The sequence below is a fragment of the Chrysoperla carnea genome, chromosome 1, assembly GCF_905475395.1.
Source record: "Chrysoperla carnea chromosome 1, inChrCarn1.1, whole genome shotgun sequence".
Taxonomy (NCBI): Eukaryota; Metazoa; Arthropoda; class Insecta; order Neuroptera; family Chrysopidae; genus Chrysoperla; species Chrysoperla carnea.
The window spans coordinates 96,564,942-96,585,431 of NC_058337.1; the positions used below are offsets into that span (position 1 = coordinate 96,564,942).

At 32.0% G+C, this 20,490-nt stretch overlaps 2 protein-coding genes across 4 annotated transcripts in view; one reads left to right on the forward strand and one right to left on the reverse strand.

Moving 5' to 3' along the window:
- Nucleotides 1–8,122: 8,122 nt before the first annotated feature.
- LOC123292427 (26S proteasome non-ATPase regulatory subunit 6-like) lies at nt 8,123–9,424 on the forward strand. The gene has a single exon (XM_044873085.1). It carries the CDS (start codon nt 8,123–8,125, stop codon nt 9,422–9,424), a length of 1,302 nt encoding a protein of 433 aa, XP_044729020.1.
- Nucleotides 9,425–15,375: 5,951 nt separating this feature from the next.
- LOC123301666 (homeotic protein spalt-major-like) overlaps nt 15,376–20,490 on the reverse strand; it is a 336,587-nt gene continuing 331,472 nt past the window's right edge. Inside the window, exons 5-9 of one of the 3 annotated variants that reach the window (XM_044884512.1) lie at nt 18,363–18,563; nt 17,537–17,996; nt 16,921–17,234; nt 16,451–16,624; nt 15,376–16,364 (exon numbers count right to left, since the gene is read on the reverse strand). In XM_044884512.1, coding sequence (XP_044740447.1) covers nt 16,026–16,364; nt 16,451–16,624; nt 16,921–17,234; nt 17,537–17,996; nt 18,363–18,563 — 1,488 coding nt within the window. In that variant the 3' untranslated portion in view covers nt 15,376–16,025. Of the gene's footprint in view, nt 16,389–16,450; nt 16,625–16,920; nt 17,235–17,536; nt 17,997–18,362; nt 18,564–20,490 lie in introns of all 3 variants that reach the window. The other 2 variants (XM_044884528.1, XM_044884520.1) reach the window with 2 other exon arrangements.

Here is a 20,490-nt window from a genome sequence, read left to right on the forward strand (position 1 = left end):
TGCGATAAATTCACTAGGACCTTTCAAAGTATTTGTAGAGTCAAATGAAAAAAATCTAGGAAGATTGCATCCGTTGGCAATTGGGCGCATATTGTTTAATAATAATGTACCCAACATTGTCAAAATAGAAAACTTGGGACGCAATAGGATTTGTATCCAATTTAACTCCCGTACTGCCGCTAACTCTTTCTTGGACAATCCCGTATTAAAAACTGAAAACCTTCGCGCCTATGTTCCTACCCACTGTGTCACTCGAGTGGGTGTTGTTAAAGACATCGATGAAAATATTGATGAACAAATTATTCTTGATAATATGAAAAACAACAAAAACATAAACATCCTAAAAGTTCATCGAATGTCAAGAAGAACAACATCCCCCGATGGCACACCATCCTATAAACCCTCCTCTACCATTCAAGTAACCTTTGAAGGAAGAAATCTTCCCGATTATATTACCCTATTTTATTGTTCCCGTCCCGTAGAAATGTACACATTTCCCGTGACCCAATGTTACAATTGCTGTAGATTTGGGCACATTACCAAAAATTGTAAAAGCTCTCCACGATGTGCCAAATGTTCCGAAGACCACCAATCATTGAATTGCACTAAAGATGACAGCTTACCTAAAATATGCATTAGTTGCAATGGTGACCACTCTGCTACCTATAAGAACTGCCCAGAGTATAAAAGGCAAGTTGCCATCAAAAAAATTATGGCCTCAGATGGCTTAACATATTTTGAAGCCAGTGGTAAAGTACCTAAAATCTTAAGCAATGTAACCCTTCCTAATCCTATTAATGTGTCGTCTACCCCGCAACAATTTCCTTTGCTGTCGTATAATTCTTCTCCAATCGCCACAACGACTAGACAAACAATTCGACGGACGTACTCTAAGGCTACTACTTCACCAACTACCGCCCCTGTTCCTAAGAAACGAAAAGACTCCACTCCCCTTACAAATCCTATTGCGGCCCAAATTGATAATTTGTTGATTAACCCCAACGGTAGGTCGAATTCTCCCATATTTTATAGTTTTCCATCTACTTCTACTACCTTACCCTCCCCCAACGACCCATTTTTTTCTACACTAATCTCAGTTTTGAACTCTTTTGAATTAGACCCGACTATTAAAACAAACATTGTACAAACTATTATAAATAAAATCACTAATGGATCAGGTGTCCCAAGAACTCAAACTGCTTCAATGGAACATCCGAAGCATCAATCAAAATAAATCCAACCTGGCTCTCATTTTATTTACCTATCCCATTGATGTTGTATTGCTTAGTGAAACTTGGCTAAAACCAACCTCAACATCAAAAATTCGCGGATATCAAATTTTCCGGAATGATAGATATGATGGCTATGGTGGCACTGCGATTCTTGTAGGGAAGGGTGTTTCGGCTCAACTTATTCCGATTGAGTCGAATAACCCTTTTTTCCAGGTAATCGCGGTGAGAGTTGCTGGCATATCTATAGTTTCCATCTACAACAATTCTTCTCAAAATATTTTATCTTCCGAAGAACTTAACCTAATGTTTCAGAATGTTCCCGAACCTGTAATAATTGCTGGTGACTTAAATTATCATCATCCTCTATGGGGCTGCACTGCGTCCGATAGAGGAGGTGATATTCTAATGGAATTCATGGATTCCAATAACTTGGTTTGCATGAATGACGGATCACCGACAACTATTCCTTCACCTCAACAAAGATCATCTGCTATCGATATCTCTTTTTGTTCTCCTCACCTAAGCTTAATTTCGTTCTGGCATACATTAAATGATAGCTATGGTAGCGATCATTTTCCCATTTTAATAACCTTAAATCATCGTCATAATTTACTCCTCCCCAGACATACCCCCCGTAGACAGTTCGAGAGAGCAGATTGGCCTCTGTTTTCTCGTACTGTAGATGACTTTCTTCCACCCCCCACATCCGATAATAATCCCTTGGAATGGTATTCCAGTTTTCATCAAAGTTTGGTCTCTGCTGGGAATATAGCCATTCCAAATTCCAAATGTCCTAAAAAACCGTTTTCCCTAACACCTTGGTGGGATGACGAATGTAAATTGCAAATTCAAACCAGGAAGGAGGCCTTGAGGTCTCTCAAGGCCAATTTTACACAGGATAATTTTTGTAATTTTAGAAGAACCCAGGCACAAACCAGGCGTCTATTTAAGGAAAAAAAGCGGAATTCCTGGAAGATTTTTTGCGAAGGTCTTTCCAGGAGTACGCCTATTAAAGAGATCTGGAATAAGGTTAAGATGTATAGGGGGGCTATTAACCCATATCCTCCTTCTCCATCAAACCAGGGTTGGATCTTAGATTTCTTACAAAATCTGACTCCAGACTTTGCCCTTATACCTATTCAAACCCTGCCCGCAAAAAATAATCATCCTATGGATCGTCCGTTCGGAATATGTGAGCTAAGGGGTGTGTTGTCTGGTCTTGTGGATTCGTCTCCTGGCCCGGATAACATATCCTATAGTATGTTGAAAAACTTGTCGGACAGTACAATATCATCTTTTCTGTCAATACTAAATCAACTACTTAGTAACTCATCTATCCCCGACGAATGGAGACATACGATGATCATTCCAATCCTTAAACCCAATAAAGATCCTAATACACACCAATCTTACCGTCCCATTGCGCTAGCCTCGTGCGTATCAAAGATTATGGAACACCTAGTAAAAAACAGGTTGGAATGGTGGTGTGAATACAATAACATCGTTCCACCATACTCACGAGGCTTCCGTAAAAATGCCTCTACCCTAGATAACCTTTCTGTACTCTTGACTGATATCCAGATTTCTTTCTCCGAGAATGGATACCTGGTTTGCTGCTTGATTGACGTGAAAGGAGCCTTCGATAATGTTGACATTAACATTCTCATTAACATTCTCACGTCTCTGTCGGCTCCCCCTGGACTAACTTCATTCATCTACGAATTTTTAAAAATTCGTCATCTCACCGTCAACTACCAAAATCATTTATCCGGTCCTAGAACTGCATCAATGGGCTTACCCCAAGGTGCAGTCTTGAGTCCCCTTCTCTTCAATATCTATACCTCTGGCTTACAGAATGTAATTCAGCCTCCCTCTCAACTCCTGCGATACGCAGATGATCTTGTCCTATACTCGTCGTCCAAATCCTTACAAACGGCTGTAGATAATGTTTCAAACGCTCTAGTTTTACTACATAACCATTTAAGATCTATCAATCTGGAAATTTCAGCTACAAAAAGCTCAGCCCTTGTTTTCTCTAGGCACAGATACAATATCGAATCAATTCCGTTTCTCAACACATCCATCCCTTGCCACCCATCCGCAAAATTCCTAGGAGTCTTTTTTGATGGAAAGTTGCAATGGAATTCCCATGTCGAATATATCGTAAGTAAGTGTACTCCTCGAATTAACATCCTCCGTGGCCTCACCAAAGTTTGGTGGGGAGCTGATCAAAGTACTTTACTTATGATATACAGACAAATCATTCGAAGTTTCATCGATTATGGCTCATTCCTCCTATGCCCAATATCAAACCAACGATCCTCAAAGTTAGATAAAATCCAGTTTCAATCCTTGCGTATTGCCCTAGGACAAATGCGCTCCTGTCCTACTAACGCCCTATTGATTGAAGCAGCGGATCCTCCATTGATAGTCCGTCGTCTGTATTTGGCAAAAAAATTTTTCCTCAACCAATATTCCTCTTTATCCCACCCGTTAATTCCAAAACTTGCCCAACTCAACCAGCTTTGTACAAATTCGGCCTACTGGAGAAATAAAAGTCTCCCTCTTCTCTTGGTGGCTTATCGTGTATTTGCAATAATCCCTATTTATCAATCTCTTTTATCTCCCTTCTTCACCTTTGACTTTCCATCCCGATATACGGAAATCCCGGTATTCATTGATTGTGGACTTGACAGCGAACATGCAAATTATGGCTCGCCCTTCGTCAATTCCACTTTTAATGATTATCTCTTCTCAACTCTCCCCAACTATACCTACATCTATACAGACGCCTCTAAGTTGAGTGTAGACTCACGTGTGGGAGTCGCGTTTCATTGTGGTGCGCATTCTACCACACTGAGTATTTCAAAAAACTTTTCAATCTTCTCAGCGGAGTGTGTTGCCATTTTGGGGGCACTCGCATATGTGGAGACAAATGGTATTAGAAAAACAGCTATAATATCCGACTCGCTTAGTTCTCTCTCTCTGCTAAAACAAAATTGCATTTCCTCCAAAACTCCCTCTCTCATAGTACTAATCAAAAACACCGTACTCAAACTAATTCAAAAACGTTTCTACGTTGCCTTTGTGTGGTGTCCATCACATATTGGTATACGTGGGAACGAATTTGTTGATATGTTGGCTAGGGACGCAGTTCAAACAGGACCAGAAGATAACTCACCACCACCCGCACAAGATCTGTGGGCTATCTGCAAGAGTTCTATGCTGAGTGATTGGACCCAAATGTGGAATACATCGCCTAAAGGGCGTAAGCTATACGATATAAAACCAACTCCATCACTTGAAACATGGTTCCACAAATGGGATGTGGGCAGAAAAAGCATAACAATGATTGGTCGCATGAGAACAGGCCACAATTCGTTACCCGCCCATCTACATCGAATACATATTGTCCCAGACAGCAGATGTAGATGTGGATATTATTATTGTGACATAAATCACATAACGTTCGCCTGCCCACTCCTTAATCAGCATAGACCCATGCTACTAAGCTCCCTAGCCCGTATGGGCGTTTTTGGTCCTTACTATATTCCCCACCTCCTATCCTTAAATAAGTATGAAATCCTTTCTGCAATTTGCACCTTCCTTAACAAGTCCAAAATCCAAATTTAAATGCAACTCCATTCTCGTTTTTTTTTCTCTCTCTTTTTTTATTTTTTGCTTCTGTTAAAATTTTTTTTTGTTTAATGTTTAACCCTCTCTATTGTCAACCTTTCCGCGGCCCCCAACCTGTGTTTTTACGTGTTATTTCCTCTGTATAAAGTCTCGACGGGTCCCGACGACGAATTTCCTATCTAATTTCACATGTATCCCTGTGTATATAGATATAAAATTGAAAAGTATAATTTAAAAAATTTTTTTTTTTTTTCTCTCATCCTTTTTTTTTTTTTTTTTGGCTGAACTAAAAATGTATTTATTTAATTATTTTGTTAATTTGCTCCTTTTTTTTTCTTTTTTTTTTTTCTCTTTTCCTTTTTTAAGAGTATATCTGTTTGTTTTAGATAATCCAGCATAAATAATTTTATATTTTTATCTACATTTTTTTTTCTTTTTTTTCTCTGAATTGTTTAATTTATGCATTATTTATTGTTAATTAAATGTACTTTTTTGGTTAATGGCTATATAGCAGTTTTGCTGAAGCCAGTTTTAATAAAATAAAAAAAAAAAAAAAAAAGATAGATAGGCAGTATGTTTTACTTCTGTAATATGAAAATAGTATAGCCACAAATATTATTGCTCAATTATCTATAAAAATAAAATGAATAAAAGCTTGGATTAGGTAATTAATTAAAACCATTTAGAAAAATTAAATCAATTAGTATTTTTATTTATTTATGATATTATATACATTTAGATATATTTTTTATTTTATTTAAAATAGGTCTAATAATCCAATATTCATAATAATAAATTGTAATAAGAAATACTTATATTTGAATAATCATTTTTTAAATATATGTCATTACTATACAACTTTTTATGTTTTAATATTTAATATTTTATTAATACAGTTTTAACCAAAATAAATGTACATGTACATAAGTAATCTGAGGTTACTCGCTCCCTCTATCTGCCAATCCATATTTTTAGTAGGAATATTAAAAAATATAATACAAATAAAAATATTTAGGGGGAGCGGGCCTTTGCATTAATATTTTTTTATTAAACCGATTTAAAATAAATATCATTATTGAAAAAAATTTCAACTATAAATGTATTAAAAGTATTTTATTCATCAAACAAAATATGTCACAAGATTTTAAGCAAAATCAATTTGTAATACTTAAAAAAATCATGGACTAGCTAGAATTTATAAATTATTATTATCCAAAATTAAATACGGTCTGGGTGATACAAAATTAATTTATAAAATTGTATTTTTTTAGCATGTAATTAACTCACCGTATCTTAATTTGACGCGTTCGAGGCTCGATTATTGGGAGCTCATTATATTAGGGGAGCCCAAGAAGGGATTTATGCAGTAACTCGAGCGAGTCAGATTATTATATGAGGGATTCTTTGGGTTCCGCGCGTAGGGCAGACAATCAGATTTGAGATTGGTAAAAAGAAATTGCGATAGATGAATTAGCTCGAATCTGACTCGCTCGAGTTACTAATCCCTTCTTGTTCTCCCCTAATATAATGAGCTCCCAATAATGAATATTAGGTACCTAGTGAATTAATTATGTATAGAAACCATAGAAACAAACAAAATGGTATTAGACGGAGATGCAGAGCCGAGTTTTACTCTAGTCTTTTCAATATAGTTGTCATTACGTAAAGTGGATGTGGGAGGAACCTTTTCGGTAATGGTGGCTAAAACTCCTGATGCGGGGGGGGGGGGCTGCGAGTAAAAATCTGCTCGTGTTATTTAATATTTTCACTTTCATAGTGGTCACACACACAAACACACACACGCACACACACACTTAGCGGTCTTATAACTCTCACTCTTTATCGTCGAAATTTAAGGTAGTTCCTCCGCGACCGTCCAGTCAAAAAGTTTTGGACTAATACTATCATTCAGTGCATTATCTGTGCTATGACTATTATACATATACCATATATTATTTTCAAAAGACTGTAGTTACTCACAATTATATATTCTATACGTATACACACACATACTTTGATATCTATCTTTACCATTAGTTTTTATATGCTTTCCACAAAAATCATCGCTAAAACGAGTTATTTATTTAAGTTTTTTATCGAAACTATATGGTAAATAATTTTTATTTTTATTTATATATTTTCTAAATATAGTATTCTACATTATATTAGTTTTTCATAGAGATGGTGGACGTCATTCATTGGTAAATAAATATAATATTTGTAAATTTGTGTATTTTTATACACTTCTCCCATGTACACGTACAAATTGCGTCACTTTTAATTGCTAATATCTCATGTATGGCATGGTAAATCATCTTCTAATTTTAACAGCAAGTGTATTATGAATTAAATATTTTATATTCTGAGTTTTGAGAAATTCTTGGAATATCACTTTCGTGTAGGTACTACCTTAAAAAAAAAAGACGTTTTAAATATTCAAAAATTAGAAAAAAAAACTATTTGACATAAATTAATAATCTGAGAATTTTTTAATTTTATTTTTGATTCTTTTCGTTATTTTAAAAGGATGATCATTCTTATAAGAGCATTGTTGTCGAAATTCCCAAAGGAACCATCCAAATTTCCCTTTGGTTTATTAATTTCCCATTCTTTTTTTAATGTTTGTTTTGCTTTAAGAAATTTTTGTAAAATAACATTTACGGAATTATACATTCAGCCACACTGCATTATTTATTCAAAGGCATATATTCAAAAAAAAATTTAGTTGCCAAAACAAGTCAAAAATAATAATAAATCCAAATATAGCCAATCAAAATTATATAATCGCAGGTAATCACTATATAAACACAATAATTAACAACAATAATTATGGCGAAACATTACATCTGTATAACTAACATTCTATGTCTATAAAGTCGCCCATAAAAAGGTTCCAATTATAATCGATAGATAGAGTCTTGTACAATAAGCAGGATTGTACAATAATTTAGTTTTTTTTTTTTTTTGTTTCTATGGTCTTAAAACTATATTTTGTCAAAAAATCTGCTATTTGATCTTAAATAGAATGAATTCTATAAAATCATTGGCTAAATCATTTATTTGATGGCGATTGATTTTTGTTGAAAAACCCATACATTCAATGCTAAGAATTATTCCGATTTATCATTATTATGAGTTCAGTGAGTCACATTCTAAAATGACTCTTTTTCTTTAGAATTAAAACAGTTGAACAGCATTAAACAAATTTGTCAAATCATTTGTAAAGTAAATTGAAAATTTTATACACATAAAAAATGAACATGGATTCAGTAATTGTCGATTCTGAGGAGGTAAAAAGTATTGAAAGTGTTAATTTAGAGTTACAATCGTTCGATGATTTAATTCAATCATATTTAAAAACACTCGCTATACCTGTGGAACCAGCTAATCCTGAGAATTGTGAATCAACTCCAGATTACATGAAAGTAGCACGATTAAAATTTTTCATAAGTTTAAATGATTCGTACATCGATACTGAAAATGTGAGAAGACAACTCATGAATTTAATAGAACTAAATAATATGTTACCGTACTATGAAAATTGTTGTGAATATTTTAAGTGGCCTGTTGATGAAAAATTAGTTGCGAAGATGAAAGCAAATATTGACACACAAATAATAGAATTGGATAAGTATGAAAAAAATGAAGAAAATACATCCTATGCATGGAAGAAACGCTTAGATTTCTATTTAAAAATTGGTGATTACGAAAAAGCTTATCAATGGGCGTATGAAAAGTCCGAGGATTCAACATTTAGTACAAACAGTCGTTTGGAGGCTACGTTTGCATTATTTCGAATTGCTTACTGTGATAATTGTAATGTTGCAGCAATGGGAAAATCTGTTGAAAAAGCTAAACATTTTATAGATAGCGCTGAACATAAAGCTGATTGGACTGGACGTAATAAATTTAAAGCATATGAAGGTCTATATGGTTTGGCTGTTCGAGATTATAAACGTGCTTCTATGAACTTAACCGATTGTGTTTCAACCTTCGAATCATACGAATTGACGGATTTTAATAAAATCGTAAAATTTACGGTAATAGCTTCTATGATTGCATTACCTCGTTGTGATATACGAAAGAAAATTGTTAACTATGGATTAATTATGCAGGAGTTGAATTATCCTCAATGTGAACATTTAAAAGAATTCGTTTTATCATTTAATGAGTGCCGTTATGGTGACTTCTTACGAATTTTGGCTGTAACTGAGCTCGTCCTTCGATTTGAACCATTAACATATCCACATTATCGGCAGTATATACGAGAGATGAAACTTAAAGCATACGCACAAATGTTACAATCCTATTCGATTGTAAGTCTCAAACGAATGGCGGAAATTTTTGGAGTTACAAGTGATTATATTGAAAATGATGTTAGTACATTTACGGCTAGTGGTAAGCTTACCTGTCGTATTGATAAAGTGGCTGGAAAAATAATAACTGCTAATGCTGGTATTGCTTATGATCGCTCTTTAACTTATCAAAACTGTATTAAAAGGGGTGACTTCTTGTTGAATCGTATAAAACGAATAGCCAGAATTATTGAGTCATAGAAAATTAATTAAAATTATAATTTAAAATTATTTTGTATCATTTATTAATAAAAATTTCATTTTTGAATTATTGATCCAATTTTTCCTTTCTTCTTCTATTAGAAAAATAAATATCCCTGAACATCAAAATTATCAGGATAAAATTTTAAACAGTTAGACTTTTGCGTAGAACAGTGTTAAACATTAGCTTTGACACACAAAATATTGGAACCATAGACGCCACATGCTGCAAAATATTTGACCCATAGACGCAACAAGCTATGCTGCGCAGACGTATACTTGACTGTTTTCTATGCTGCAGGTAACGCGCGCAGCTGTCATACTTAACTGTTAAAAATTAAAGTGAAGTAAAATGGGGCTTTTCATTTACAAAATGATTTTTTTTTTAGTTTCAGACAGATTTCAATCAAGTAAAGACATATCACATATATTTTATCCTAGTCAAAAAGCCCTGTTTGATAAAGATAAAATATATTAGACTTTATTAGATTGAACAGTTTTTTGACAACTGTCCGAAAGAAAAGCAAATCGAAGAAAACGTCAATAAAAGGATCAAGGGCGTGATTTCGTGGAACTGCAGATATGTTATAGAGTATGAAAATTTGCGTCAAAATCGAGACCAACCATAAAACCTCATGCATTAATAGATTATATAGCGATAAAAACAAAAAATAGAAAAAAGGTAATGGTTAGTTTTTCTGGGATACGTTGAAGAGAGAAGAGGGTGAAATTTATTATGAATTAATTTTTGTAGGTTTTGGCAATATTTTAATCCTACTCTGTTGAATGTGCGGACATCAGGTGATATTATTTTTTCTCTGTTTAACTATTTTTTCTAGCTAAATTACAAATTGCTTAATTTTTTACCATAAATTGGATTTGAATATTTTTATTGGCGTTTAATTAAACATTTGGTTTACATAGCCATTTCTAAATTTTAGTTTTGAATACCCCATCTGTTTATCAAATTATAAACTAAAATACTGATTCAGTGAATTAGTAGATAAAAACGATCTCCACTCAAAGCGCTGCAAGTAATTTAATATGGTTTTAAAACATACTCATTCATATGATCTGGCACCCCTTTGTTCGATTGTTCTGATTTTTGTAGCTTCTTATTTTTTTACAATTTATTTACCGTTTGAGTATAATTTGCCACTTAGTTTTTTCTAGCTAAATTACAAAATATGGTGTCTAAACGAAAATCCGAAAGTTTTAAAAATTAGTATGGCTTTTCCTTGGAGCCTACAACTTAACGTTTTTTGCTGATATTTTCATTACCACTAACATTACGAAAAATGTTTTATTGTTCAATATTAAAGATGATAAATTTTCCTTCAAAAAGCAAAAGACTTAGTACAGGAAAACATAAATTAAAAAATAACCCTTATTGGTATAAAAATTTATTGTATTTCATCAATCATGACCAAACGATAACCAATCAATTGCAATAAATAAAATTGAAAAAATTCAAAAAAGGAGTTGCAGGCAAAAAAATTCTAAAATACTTAGAGAGTAACTAATTACCAACTAATTAAATTAAATATAGTACCAATTCAAATATGCAATAGCGAAAATTGTAAAAAATTCAATATAGGGGTGCCGGACATAGCTTATTTAATAATCTTCAAAATAAATACACTAGATGGCCTTCGTAATACTTTTACATCGAATCAATTTTTGTATTTTATAAGTACGCATTTCGACTGCCATGTAGTCATCATCAGTATGAATTAGCAAAACGTCACCAAATTAGCAACGAAAGACACTATAAAAGTAATTACGATTAGCTAATAAATATGGATGATGTCTACATGGTAGTCGAAATACGTTTTATATAATACAAAAATGATCTAGGAAATTGGAGAAAAATCGAAATTCAATTCGAAATATCCTAGAATTCTTATTGATCATCTTTGATAACGTTTACATGTCGTTCTTATTATTTTATTTCTAACCAGAAGCAACATAATATAACTTTTTGGGATTCATTTTCCAAGTAGTATAGGTATATAGTATAGATTCGAATCATCAGTGTCCCAATTCATGGATATGCATACGAATTTAGTTTACAAGTTTACTAATTTAGAAAGGAATAAAGTAAAAAATAAAATATTTATTTCTATGTATGCCAGCTGACATGGTATGCTACGTAATATATTCATTTGATTTCGTACAACTTAAAATGCTGTAATTATTGTAAATTTATAGTGAATTTACTATTTAAATTCCTTTATTTGCTATAAAATCGCACAAAATTATATAAAAGATCTGTATAAGACACGCTAAAAATCAAACGGACGCGGATCCGATCTTTTATTTATGGCTATTTCAAAAACTTTTATGCAGTTTTTCCTAAAAGGCTAATACATACTTATTAGGTTTCACGTAGGAAGAAATTTATCTTAAATTGTTGCCCATTGAGTGTATTCATTACCTACTCTGTTGATTGTTCTATTCTATTAGAGAGGTATTCTGAATTTTTGGTTAACAACATACAGATTTAGATTAGACTCCCAAATCACAAGGTAACGTAAGACTTTATCATTAACTAGCATGCACGATTTCTCATAGATCGAAGTTATTAAACCAAGTTAATAATTACTGGTGTTGAGATGTCGAGTAAACGGTCTATATTATGACTAAGACGTAGATTATTATTATTTGAATATGACAGGCAAAATTATTTTTACTAAACTTAAAAAAATAATAATTATTAGTAATTTTTACGTATCAGCATTTTTAACAGAATGATTGCCATTTAAATCAAAGAAATATGCAAAAAAACATGGTACTAATTATACCTTTGATATAAATCAAAATGCTCTTTTGCATATTGCATACACTATTTACACTTGATGTAAGCAGAAAAGGATAGTCTTATAACTAAGAACATATATATTATGGATGTAAAACTTGCGTGGAGTGAGTAGCTGCAAAAAAGACGCTTACAAAATTTCCTACAAAAAACCTACAATTTCTTTTATATCTATAATGCTTATTTCATTTAGCGTTTAATTACGATATTCGACAAAATAGACCCGGAAAAATAGACATAGATAGAGTTTTTCGACTATTGAGGAATTAGTTGGGTTCTTTTTTAGCCCTTGCGTTCCAAAATGGGACACAAAATTTGTTTAGGTTGTTTTTTTCCGATCTATTTTTTTCTAAATCTCATAGATAAAAGTAATGAAATGATAATTTTACACAATTTTCTTTCTATATGTAGCCGGCCTTCTTGGGCAACTAGATTCCGAAATATCTGTTAAATGGGCCTTACATGATAAAGAAATTCTGATATATGATAAATTTGTGATTTTTGTACTATTTTATTTGACAAACAAACATTGTGTAAAATAATTAAACTTAATGTACAACGTAAAAGATGGAAATGAAGAAATAATAACAAATAACTGTGTTTACGTAAATAAACAAAAATAGCTGAAATGAATCCGTAGCGTAAATAGAAGAAAGAGGCTTTTGCAAATAACATAGAAGCAAATTAATTAAGTGTGATAGAATAAAAATATGCACCTACCTGCATTAAAACACACCATCCATTAAATTATAGCATGATACGGACTAACAATGCCTGTACAGTACTACAATTAAAGTTATTCGAAAAACTTAAAAGTAGATTTCAAAATTTAAAAAGAAAGTCGTACCCACTTACTAAAATATTTTAAAAATTAAAATCATAAGATTTATGGTGGGATTTTTGAGACCAAAAATACTTAATAGTAATTGTGGAATCACTTGGTAAGAGTTTGATGCCAATATCTATTATCAAATTAGCATCATCGATGTAATCCGATTACCAGACAAAACAGGTAGCACTGAATAATTTGTTTGTATCAAGACATTGAGTTTCGTTTGAATTAAAAATCCAAAAAATCCAATTAAGCTCGTTTTATAATCAACCAATCCAAAAATAACTTAAGCAAAAGTTGCAGAGTTTGGTGGAGGACATCATGTTCTGACATCAGATTTGACCTAGTTCTTCGGGTAGCTTTGATAGTCAATTTAGATCCTAAAAGGTAAGAGATAGAATAACACTTTCAATTAGAAAGTTGATCCCTGAATTTTCTTTCGATTAAATGAAATAATGACATATTTTTAAGTCGTATTTCCTACGAATGCTTACGTTTAACGAACAAAATTTTTTTATTAAAATATGCTAGTTTTTTTATGAGAATCAACTGTCTAATTCAAATTGTTATTCTATCTTTTACGTTTTAGGATCTACAAAAATCCTACGACCTACCCCCCCCCCCCCGAAAAAAATTTCTAGATCCGCGCCTGCCGAAGAACTAGGTCAAATCTTATGTCAGAACATGATGTCCTTCATCAAACTCGGCAACTTTTGTTTAATTATTTTTGAATTGGTTAATTACAAAACGAGCTATTAGCCATAATAGATTAAAACGGTCCACCCTGTATGTTCGATATAATATTATGTATTGCTAGTTAATATACATTGTTTTTAATTTCCATAAATTGAAAAATTGATTCGTTGGGTAAATTGAAGGTATAAATAATAAAACAAACCATATTTAAATCAGGAGCACACATTTATATTTAATGTGATTAGATAATGTACGGCAGTCGTAATAATAATAATAATAATAATATTTACAAATAATGCCACAGTTGTTCATATCTAGAGATATTTTGTAATAGTTTTTTTTTTTTGTTTGTTTTTGTTTTGCAAGGGTAACAAATAACGAAATTATACAAAGGACGTCCCATGACTTGATGCACATAGTTTAACAAGATCTTTTTTAAAACAATTCTAAATCAAAAATGCCTTATTAAATTTTAATAGACAATAAATTTATGAAATCGTGGAGAACTAATTACTGATTACTTAATTTACGTAATTACTGTTCTATTAATTGTGAATTTAAATGCACTGCACATGCTTGCTCGCTTAATAATTTGAGATGTACCACTTTGATGGATACTAAATAGTATATTTCACATCTAGGGAGCAAAAGTAAAGAATGTCTCAGATCTCATGTTCTTTGTAGCCAGACGCGAGGCCGAAGGTGTCAAGTATGTGATCTGAGTCGGAAAGCGGCAACTTCATTTAACACAGCGGGGTGGAAGTTGATACTTTCCGCCCGGAGGTTTTTATTGCAACAAGACTTTAATAATGATCATAATTTCATAATTATTCAGTTTGGTTAAATAAAGCATTTTCGAATTGAAAACTGTACAAGAAATAAGCTATTGGGTAAGATATGTGCATCAAGTTACGGACACCCTGTATACATATATATATATTTATAATATGAAATGTTTTTTTTTTAAGTTTTTTTCTTTTTTTATATCTATTTTATGTATTATTTGATTTTTTACAATCATAAAAAATTTATTCATTTTTCGCGTACAGTTTCATTAAAACTTACAATTTTAAGTACTTACACACGCTGTAAAATTTGTTTTTTAAACATCAACTAACCTCTCTTTTTGTAGCAAATTTGTTATATGTATATACTCAGGTGCCACAATTTTGGGACACATACGGTAATTAATCAAAAATATTTTTTATATATTTTCGATAAATAAAAAAACGGAAAAAAATAAGAATAAGTTCAAAAAAATATATATTTTTGTTTTTTTTATTATTAAAGCATAAAAATTTTTTCTTCAAAGTTGATTTTTTTTCTTCAATTTTTAAATACTTTTTGAGATCAGTACTATCTTTAAAGTTTTTATTTTATCCTAAAGAATTTTTGCTCATTGATATATTTTTGATTGTTTTATTTTCAATTTTTTATTTAATATTGGTAATAATTTACATAAAATAATTAACTTAATATTTTCAATCACACTATTTTTTAATAAAAAAAAAAACAGACATAGGAGCCAAAAATTTATTAAGAAACCAGAAATGGCATAAATTTTTACGAAAACAAAATAATTAATTTAAAAAATAATGAGGCAACTGGCAACCAGATCCGGTTTCATTGAAGACGTTTTTTTTAATAAAATAAGCATTATCAGTTAGTACAATAATAAAAAAAGAATTCTAATGCTTATGATATTTTTTTTTCTTAAAAATGGCAAGATGAATATAATTTGAGTAACGTCTCTGCCATTTGGCTCGAATGTCGCGCTACTGATGTAATAAGTATCACAGAGAATGCATTGCCCCTGCCCGACATCTTTCGCACAATATAATTAATATTTTGTAAATACATAATAATATAGTACACTTTTATTCTAGTTGAGACACACAGAAAAGTTTGAATTATGGATAAATCGATCACAAGATCCACTTATTTATCAATCCACTACACGGTATTGTGTATCTTCTCGCACCACTGTTCTATTTTATTTATTTTTTTTGCTAAATCGTATTAGACTAGTTTCATTTTAGGAACATTCCAGCCTTGCTTGTCCATTAAATCTAATTACACTGTGTACCACAATTTCCAGTGGATTATAATCCGAAAAAAAGTACTGAAAACACATTCGTGTTATAAACCACTTAAACATGTTGGGAACACTTAATTTTAATATAATACAATTTTGACGGATATTTTCAATTTTGAGGATATGTATAAAAGGTAGTTGAAAATAATTTAGATCTGTCTCATGCGGCTAAACCTTCACCACGCGTAGATGAGGGCACACCTAATTGTGAATTTAAATTTGGTGTTGGCACATTTATGGTACCATTTGATGGAGACACAGGTTCTTCTTCTGTCGTTGCTTGCCTTTCATAATGCAGATCCCAAACTCGAGGTAAAACATCTCTTGGTGGTCGATTTAGATCACTATTCTCACGAGGCGGTGAGCTGGCTACACTCGATGGTGGTTTATCTGATAAAGGCGAGCTTGGTTGAGACCGTAATGGTTCTGAGACTGGTGGATAGCCGAAACCCAATAAACTGGCATATTTTCCTGGTGAAGGAAGTCCGTTACCTGGATTCTGAATGACAGAAATCTCGTTCAGCTAATAGATAATAATATGTATTTTAATATTTTTTAAATAAAATTAGTTTTTTATTTTATTACCTTTTGTTGCATTCCATTAAGGAATGGAGCCGGGAGGTACGGGTAGAAGAGGTCTGGTCTCCGCTGTAGAAATTCGGAATCCTTGGGTGTCATGGGAATGGGTGGAAGATCGAGAGACATGCGGCGTCCGCGCCTGGATGCTCCGTTGCTCCACATATGAGTCCCCATGTGAACCTATAAGAATATTTTATTTTGATGAAATAATCCAAAAACAAAAAATATTGTAGCTGTTTTGGCCATGGCTTTAAATGTTTAGAATATTACATTTTATTTAGAAGAGAATATGAAAATGAAATGAGTTTTTGTTAGTTTAGCAGCTCTAGCGTTAGTATCTAAGCACCCCTCTCCAAAGCAAAAAATGTTTAATAGTACAATCGTGTCATGAGTTTCAAATTGTCTGTAAAAATTCTCATTTTTGGAGAGAAGTAGTTTTGGCTAAACCATTTTTGTGTGTTGATTGAAAATGTTACCTTTAAGTTTCCTTTCGTTGTAAAGGCTTTTTGGCAAACGTTACATCGAAATGGCTTGTCGCCTGTATGCGTTCTCATATGTATTTGTAGTGCGGAGCTTGATGAAAAGTTTTTATTACAAACATGGCATAAATGTTTTGTATTTTGTTGATTTCCTTGACTTCCAGGTGATTGATTTGATGCTTGATTTTGTGCTTGGGCGGCTGCGGCAGCTTGTTGTTGCTGTTGCATTATTGGCGATACACCACCGCCTGCGAAACGCACGCACTCTCTCAGCAACGCAATGCCGGAAGATGGTGGTGTTGTTGATAGGTCTAGTGAGCAAAAACCCCATATTGTGGTCATTTGTAAATCCTTGTTTCAAATTATTTTATGGGACTTTCAAGTTTTAACATTAATTTCTTAACATTTAGGTAATTATTTTAAATTAAGGTGAATATTTGAAAATAAGTCCCATAAACTAATTTTTATGAATGTTATATCAGCAAAATTAGCGCGCAAAAAGCGTACCGAGTTATATACAAAAATTAAAAAGAATGTAGCCCAAATAACAAAGATGATTTATGAGAAAGTATAAATGATAAAAATGACAAAACCTGTATGCAACGAAACTTACTTGGAGGCCGTTTTGGCAATGGCAATTCCGCTTCTGGAGGTGATCTTTTCATTAAACTCATTTCCGCTTTTATAGGCATTTCCGGAGGAAGTAATTGTGTTTGAATTGGTGGCAAAAGATCACGTTCACGTTCACGATCACGGTCACGATCACGTTCCCGTTCTCTTTCGCGTTCTCGCTCTCGTTCTCGTTCACGCTCTCGTTCCCTTTCTCGTTCTAATATTTGTGTAGGTGGTTCACTCGAACAGGAGTTAAAATTTTCTGGGCGTTCTGGTCTCTCCGGTATATTTATGATACTGCCGTGAGAATTACGTGAGTCTTCTTTAATGGAATTTGGTGGAGGTAATATCGATGATTGTGGTGTTAAAGAGGGACCACCAGGTGCACCTGGAGGTTTATCAAACATATGTTGTGGCATATCTCGTATTTTATGTGTCAGCATGTGCTGTTTCATGTTTCCCTGTTGACAAAGAAACAAATATGATAAATTTTTTGAGGTTGTGATAAACGCTACAATACCTAAAAGCAAAGCAAAAGTTTGCCAATTGTTTACAAAAGTCCAAAGACTACATGTTTGGGTAGTATGAAAATATATCATTTTCAGTTATGGACCGGAATAATTTTTTTTTTGTTTAAACATGAATAAAAAAATATTTGGTTTTTTAATAATTCCATTAAATGACTAGATAATAGTCCATAAAAATCGATCCATCACTGTAGTATTACAATTTTGTATCAAAGTATTTTAACAAGTAAAAATACACTAACTTTTAAATTTTGAAAAAAGCAAAATAAAGCAATAATGTAAGGTAAGGAATATCCTTACCAACAGAAAGGGTCTTATCCATTCGGAGGCAGAAGCGTATCCAGAACTGGGATGTAACATTGGGGGCCATCTAGGTGTTGCACTTGGTGTTGGTGTGGTCTTACGTTCGTTTGGACGTTTTCTCTTTGATTTCTGTGGGCCCCCGGCGTCCTGGATACGCCCCTGCTGTCCGCTTGAACATAGACATTCCTCACTTTTCGCCTGCAATAATAGCAAAGGCATTTTATTAATTATAATTTTAATAATATGACTTTAAAAAAATTGATTATAAGTATACGAATGTATTAGTGTATATTAAAACTGAAAAGGAGTAAGGTAGAATTTTTTTCTCTGAAATGTTGTAATAAACATGATTAGACTGCAATCATTCTATCAGAAATTTCCTGTGTGCGCTAAAGTCAATAAATATATAATTAAATGTATTATATTGTATTTTGCGTTTTTGACAGAAATTATAGTTTTAACGTCGAAAATCTGTTTTACTTTAATTATTCAACTATAAGACGCGAATCAAAAAATACTTTCCATATACCAGATGTTTCAAATTTGAAAACTGATTAAACAGATTCAGTGTTTGAAAATATTTTATTGAATATAATTTTATAATTATTTATTAAGGGTCATTTTTATCTGAATTAAAATTAATAACTTTTAAATATAACTGAACATAAAATTTTTTTTATTAGCAGTTAATATTCATATGAATGCGAAATGGTTAAAAGCAAAAAGTAATAATAAAACAACAGTATAAATTATTTTGAATAAAAGTTATTTCGCCCAAAAAAGACTTTTATTTTACTTTTGTATTTACACAGACAAAAAAATGTTTTATTGCTACCTTTTAAACTTATTAAAAAAAACAAAAAAAGAATAATTTCTTCACAAGACTCTGATCTGCAAGAAACCGATCATTGTATTATACATATTATACAAAACAAAATAAAGAATATTTTGATTCAAACGTGTTTTTTGTTATTTATTAGTCTTCAATCAACATATAATTTTTGTTTAAAGCATTTATCCTGATTTGATTTGTAGAAAAATTAAACATAAAGCCACTTTACATGACTTTTTAAAAGACCAAATCGATGTAAATAAAGTTACTATACGCTCTAGGTACAATACTATGACTGTTATTTACAAATTTTAAACAGTCTTTGTATATATATTTATTGGCGAAAAAAAATTTTATAAAGAAAAGCGGTTTTCCAGATAAGAATGGTTAAAGACAATTGAACTTCAAACACTACGATTATACCCTTTACTCTATCGCTTTGAAATTAGGATATGCTAGAAATATTAATATTCTACCTACCCTTTTTCGAAAATTATGGTAAGGTGTTTGTTTCCCTACAGTATTGTAAAAAAGTTTTGGTTTATTGCACGGTACATACTTATCAACCAAATACATGCTTTGTAGTCAAATAATGTGTTATTTTTAGCTTTACAAAACCACACAACTACAAAAAATATATAATATATTGTGTGCAAGGGCTGCTTATAAATTTGATAATATAGATGTCCCTCTTCAATCATCAATACTCTTAACTATTCTTCGATGAACCCATAATTAAATTAAAATTTTGTTTTTATATCATCGAAAACCTTTATTTTTATGGTATTATTATTAACTACAAGATTTTCTAAATATTTTAGACAGTTTTTTATCACTCTCCAGTTTTTTTGATATAGCAATATCCAATTGAAATGAATAACCTATATGATTCATCATTTTTTCAGCCAACTTAACGATAAAATAATAAAAAGTCCGATGACCTAGGAATTTTTTGTGATTTTTGGAAACTTTTTTAATCAAAAAATGTATTTATAAAGTTTTATGAAATCCCTAGTATTATTCCACCCTTGCATATCTCCTTAATTTCCCCAATTTTCATTTTTCACACCCAGGTACAGTGGAATAAACAAAATTTCTATAGTCCTAGAAGAGAAGAGAGTCCTCTAAAATTTTCTTTCGTTTAGATGCAGTGTTTGAAAAACCCAATTTCACAAAGGCAATTCTCTTTCCTTCTTCAATTTGTTCACACGTATTACCTGCCCAGGAACTATAGAAATTTTTCTTATTCCACTGTACTTAGGTGTGAAAAATGTAAATTGGGAAAATTAGTGT

Coding starts and splice junctions, on each gene's coding strand:
- LOC123292427 (XM_044873085.1), top strand. CDS start 8,123: ATGAACATGGATTCAGTAATTGTCGATTCTGAGGAGGTAAAAAGTATT.